Here is a 6,149-nt window from a genome sequence, read left to right as displayed (position 1 = left end):
GAGTCCCGGAGGACCGTCTGAGAGGACTGCTGTCAGTGTTACTAGGTGTTGTCATGTTGGTTCCCCATAGCATCCCTGTATTGCATTTCTAAGGCTGCAAATCCTTACGAGAGCAGCTTCACCTTTCTCCCGGGGAAGCAGCCCATAGGTTTGAACTGCCAACCTTGCGGTTAGCAGTCCAGTGCTTATCCTACATCAAAACCAGTGCTGCCCATAAAAGAATTAACATACATAAAATTTTAGAAACAAAGAAATGGAGAAAAAGCCTGACAGGGATGTAGTAAATAACCAAACAGGGACTGATACATTTCCAAAACTGATAAACGAAAACAAGCTGTAGATTCTAGGAGCAAAATAAATACAGAGGAAAGCATAGCTACATAAGCTACAGAAAACCAGACACAATGCAAAGATCTTCAAAGTTTTCAGAAGTTGGAGAAGCTCGCATTCCCTACAAAAGAGTGAAACGAAGGCTGACTGATGACTTCCCAACAGAAACAGGTAGCAGCTGGCAAAGCAGAAGTCTGGCAGGAGAGTCCGTCTCTGGTATCACAATGCTGGCCATACAAGGGTGGTTAGAAACTAAGGGGCCATAGATTAATACGCAGCACAGATGTCATGAGAAATAATCATGCAAATACGAATGAAAAGGAAACTGGTGTGACTAGAGGAAAGAAAGAAGGCCATAGATGCAATATTTAAGGACATACTGACAGATAATTTCTCACAAAAACAAGTTACAAATTCTAGAAACATCACAGATTCAAGCAGTAGTAAGCATAGAAGGAAACATCTCTAGGTAAGAATGCTAGGAACCAAACAGACCAGGAAAATCTTAAACCTTGCACATTACCTACACAGGAAGAAGATTAAGACTGACGCCTAATTTCGCAACAGGAACAGCAAACTGTGTGATTTTCAGAGTCCCAGCCGGCCATGGAAAGGTGACAATAAATGAACAGCTGGAACAGATGAAAAGTGTCTATCATGTTGTTAAACACCAGAGAGCCAGTTCCTGTGCATAGCAATCCTACATAGGGCTTCCAAGGAGCAACTAGTGGGTTTGAACCACCAACCTTGTGGTTAGCAGTCAAGTGCTTATCCTACAGTGTCATACCAGGACTCCATATATCAGATGCAGATACTACGTATATCATGTAGATACTAACAAACATGAAGCTGGTGAAGATATGATTATATCAAAGTAGGCTTTAAACCCCAAGATTAAAGCAAAAACATGATTCGGGATAGGAGCAACACTTCTTAAAGATCAAAGGTTCAATTTGCCAAGATGATATAAAACTTCTAAATTTGTATGCACTTAATGACATAACCTCAAAATATATAGGAAATGGTATGAAAGAGGAGTATTACAACACATCATTGGCATATATTTAAAACTCCCTCATAAAGCAACCTGATACATTTGTCAAATTATATATCTATACATGTATCCTGGTGTGGCACTATAGGATCATCAGTACTGGACTTCAAACAACCAAGTCAGCAGTTCAGACCCACCAACTGCTCCTTGGAAACCCTATACAGAATCACTAAGAATCAGAAACAACTCAAAGGTACTAAACAACATATATATATATGGAGTCCTGGGGTGGTGCTGTGGGTTAATGCGCCAGACTGCAAAGCCATTTGAACTGCAAGGTTGGCGGTTCAAGCTCACCAGCTGCCCCTCGGAAACGTTATACAGGGTACTCGATGATGGCACTTCACAACAACAACATATATATATGAGTCCTGGTGTGGTGTTGCTGTGGGTAAAGCACTGGGCCACAGAAGGGTTTAAACCACAAGGCTGGCAGTTCAAACTCACCAGCCACTCCTCAGAAACCCTATACAGGGTTGCTATGAGTTGTAACCAACTTGATAGCACTTAACAACAATAACAACAAATATATATGTGTGTGTGTGTGTGTGTGTGTGTGTATAGTTATAGTTGTAGGGTCCTGGTGTGGTATTGTGGGAATAGCACAGGACTGCTAAGCCCAAGATGGGTATTCAAGCCCACCGTCACTCCTCATCTCCTCATAAACCTCATACAGAGTTGCTATGAATCAGAACTTATCCAACAGTTCTTAAGAACACTATATAATATATATCATCTTTTTTTCCTGAGGAGAAAAAACAATAAAATGAACCAGGAGAAGCTCCACCTGGCCAGTGAAGGGAGGCCAATACAAAGGAGAGACAGGGGAGGAGAGGTTCTGTGAGCTGGAGACAGAGAACCCCATGGGCTGAGGTCAAGTGAGGATGAAGAGTGAAATGAGGCTGGAAAAAAGGGAAACATCTCAGGTTCTGAAGTCCCTGGGAAAGCCGATGGGACCCAGGCGCTGTCCCTGCTTTTGGTGTTGGAATCCCTAAGCAACCTGTCTGAGAGTCAGAGTCCCCAAATCTGATGCTGAAAGTCTCTGGGCAGTGTGTCTGGGAGCTGAGGCTCTGTCCTTACCTCTGTTGCTGAGGTCCCTGGGAGGACATCAGGGGGTTCAAGTCCAGGGTTGCAACTGACAAATTAGGCCTGACTGTCCAGCCTTTGACTTCTCTTCTAGCCACTTTGGGGCTCTTTGCAGCTCTGTCTCAGGTGAACTTGCTGGCTTTGCTGGTTGATGAGACTGATGAATAGCTTGGACAGTGGGCTAGGGCTGTTAGCCAAGCTGCCTGCCTTCTGCTCTGAGAGAACGCTGAGGAAAGAAGACCAGTTCAGACATTTTTGTTCCTAAAGGGGTTCCCTAGCTGGTGCTCAGGAAGGGCCAGATGTCCGGAGGAGTTTGACCAGGGCCTCCCTGATGTCTCGGTTCCTCAGACAGTAGATGACAGGGTTGATTAGTGGAGTCACCACTGAGTAGATCACGGACACCAGCTTGTTGAGGTTGAAGGAGCTGGCAGCGTGAGGACGGGCATACATGAAGATGGTGGTGGTGTAGAAGATCGCCACAACCACCAGGTGGGAGGCACAGGTAGAGAAGGCCTTCTGGCGACCAGCCCCTCCTGGGATCCTCAACACTGTGACCAGGATGTGGGCATAGGAGAATGCCGTCACCAGCAAGGAGGTCACAAGTACAGCCAGGGCTGCCACAAAGTCCAGCGTCTCAATGGCAGTGGTGTCTGAGCAGGAGAGCTGCAGCAATGGGGAAATGTCACAGAAGAAGTGATTGAGGATGTTGGGGCCACAGAACCTGAGGCGAGAAATAAGAGCCAAGGACACAAATGAGGCCAGGAAGCCACCAAGCCAGGCACTGAGGGCCAATTGCAGGCACAGCCTTGAGTCCATGATGGCTGGATATCGAAGTGGGTGACAGATGGCCAGGTACCGATCACAGGCCATGGTGGCCAGAAGGAAGCATTCAGAAGAGCCCAGTGAGAGGAAAAGGAACAGTTGGGTGAGACACCCTGAGAAGGAGATGGTCTTTGCCTGCACCAGGAGGCCAGCCAGCAGTTTAGGGACAATGACTGAGATGTACAGTGTCTCCAGCACTGACAGGTTGGCTAGGAAGAAGTACATGGGTGTGTGCAGCTGATGGCTGGCTCTGATGACCACCACAATAACCAAGTTCTCCAGAATGGTCACCACATAGATGGTCAGAAAGGATCCAAACAATAGCCCATGCAGGTGGCAGAGTTCTGGGAAGCCCCGCAGGACAAACTCTGTCACTAAGGTGTTGTTGGGGTCACTCATGGCCCCCTCAGCCTGGGGGATCACTTCTGAGGTTCCTAGTAGAGAAACATAGGTGTGATTGCTGGTACAAGTCATTGAAAAAAGCACCTTGGTGAGTGGGCCCAATGCATCCCCTTGGGGATCTCCAAGGCATGACAAGAGGCATGGCCACCTAAGGACCAAGGCAATTCCTCTTGGCACTCTCAGGGCTGACCAGGCTCATGGACGAGCAGAGAACAGCTGCTCCTATTGATAACATTTGCCACCTGCAGCAGCACACACCTGTCATCTCACTTCCAGTCCAACATGCAAACTTACACTGAGACCATTCATGGCCATGGAGTCTCTGGGCCTGCACACATCTATGTTTTTACATATGCTCCTCAGGTGTACACTCCTCCCTGTCCCAACACACAGGTACACCCAACATGCAAACACATACACACATCTTCATGCATACATGCACACTACAAGGGAGAAGACCCATCACACCCTGTTGCTATTCAGGGGCTGTGAGCCCAAGGAAATATCTTTGTCCTTGGTCAGGTGGGTCCCTAAGGGGTAGCTCTAACATGCTGCTTTCTGTGTCCAGAGCCCTCATGTCTTCAGAAAGCAGGAGAGACCAATGAGGCCACAGGATTACCTGGCTGCCGTAGGAGTGGGCAGAGCCTCTAGACAGTTTCCAAAAGAGAAAGGTCCCCTGTCCAGTTCTGCTTTCCTAACATGGATTGGCCTTTAGTCAGTTCAAATTCTTTATCTATCTCTTGATCTTTGTCTTCTATACTAACAAAGTGGTCCTTAGAGAATCAGGTTGGGGTTCACACTGTTTGGGATTCTTGTGTCAGTACATCCCTAGGGTTGGGTGTCTGAGGATGGGCTGCCTGTGTGGGAAGGGTGGGCTAGGGCACAGGCTGGGGAGACTCCTTTTGCCCTTTGAGGGCTCCTGGGCTTTCTGCTCCTCTAGGAGGAGGTGGAACCTCATTGCTGACCTACACGCTCCACCAGTGGAGTCTGCTGCTAATGGTGGAAGGAAATTGCCAAGGACAAATGAAATTCATGACTGGTCCTCAGGCTTTCTCCATCTATTTGTGGATCTCAGTTGGTGGGCACTCCTGTTCTCCTGGGAAATGTACTCACTCAGGGAGCAGCAGAGGGTCCATGGTGGACTCCAAAGAACTATGCATGCTGAGACCTAGGCCCACAAGGACCAGGTGCCAGACACCATCATAGCTGTCATCCTGAGGGACTCTTGGGGAGCATGAAGAATTATTCGCAACACCATGGGCTGCCTGGAGGTGACAGCAGGGAGTGGGGGAGGAGCTTTAACCCGGGGTTCTAGAAAGGAAGCACAGTGGATTAACTGCCTAGAGGAACAGCCGCCAGGGCTGAAGGGGAGCTCACAGTTGGTGGGAAAACAGAATTAGGGAATGAGGACCTGAGAAAATGCTCCTCAAACCCATCTCAGCAGTCCTCCACCATGATAACATGAAATGAGTCATCTTGGAACAGGAAGAGCTAGACCTAGGAAGTGTCTCTGCAAAACCAGGAGCAGAGTGGAGGTCGGTGGGAACAGCTTGAACCCCCAGGGAGGGCTCAAAACCCAAAGAAGACAGAAGCGAAGACTGGCTACCTCTGGGCCTGACCTCTGCTGGCAATCCAGGACAGTGGACACTCTGTATCATGACTGGGGACTCTGGGAGCTGGTGTCCAGTTAGGCAGAGCTCGTTGGGGCGTCCCTGGTATGTGCAATCCTCAAAGTCCTTCCCTGATAATTCGACTCAAGGTTGAGGTTCTGGCAAAGCACACATGGAATCCCAGACTGTGTGACATATCTACTGTGTCGTTGCATGCCTCTGAGGGGTGGAGGACAGATCAGACAGCGTTTTACTGTGTCCCTGCCATCTCCAGCCCCAGATGATTTTTATTGCGTTTGTTAAGGGCTTTTTCCTCCCCACCCCTATCCCCCAGCTAGGACTATCTAATTGTGGAGTTTCACTCTGATGGGACTCTCAGAGCAATTTATACCCAGAATTCTGCAGAGCCCATGGAGGAGTGTAGCTGGGGACAAGATTCATCGCAGAGGACTTTCCTCTCTCCAGCATCAAATAGACTGAAAGTTACCTGCTCTCCAGGTGCCCTGGTCCCAGCTGGCTCCCACTCAGAATTTTGGTTTTAGCCTCAAGAGTGTTCATTCAGGTTTCTGGTTGGTAAGAGCTGCCTAACAGCTTTTGTGGTACTCATTGGGTTCTCCTTCTTTCCCATGCAGATATTAATTTGTGTTCTCATTTAAAACAACATAACGAACAGTTGTAAATGTACCCTCAACATAAGACCTAGATGGCGGCTAATAAAGCACCTCAGACAGAGGGCCCCCTCCCTCTCCCATGCTGCTCTCTACCCTGCAGAGGGATCAGTGACTGCCTTCTCGGCAGAATTCCCAAGAGAATTTTAACTGCATATTGTTGTTGTTAAGTGCTGT

General features: G+C 48.1%; 1 protein-coding gene across 1 annotated transcript; it reads right to left on the bottom strand.

The window, feature by feature from the left end:
• Nucleotides 1-2,755: 2,755 nt before the first annotated feature.
• On the bottom strand, nt 2,756-3,691 carry LOC102830491 (olfactory receptor 6-like). Its single transcript, XM_006867493.1, has one exon. It carries the CDS (start codon nt 3,689-3,691, stop codon nt 2,756-2,758), a length of 936 nt encoding a protein of 311 aa, XP_006867555.1.
• Nucleotides 3,692-6,149: the final 2,458 nt, after the last annotated feature.

The sequence above is a fragment of the Chrysochloris asiatica genome, unplaced genomic scaffold (genome assembly GCF_000296735.1).
Source record: "Chrysochloris asiatica unplaced genomic scaffold, ChrAsi1.0 scaffold00105, whole genome shotgun sequence".
NCBI lineage: Eukaryota > Metazoa > Chordata > Mammalia > Afrosoricida > Chrysochloridae > Chrysochloris > Chrysochloris asiatica.
This window is presented reverse-complemented; position numbering and strand designations above follow the sequence as displayed.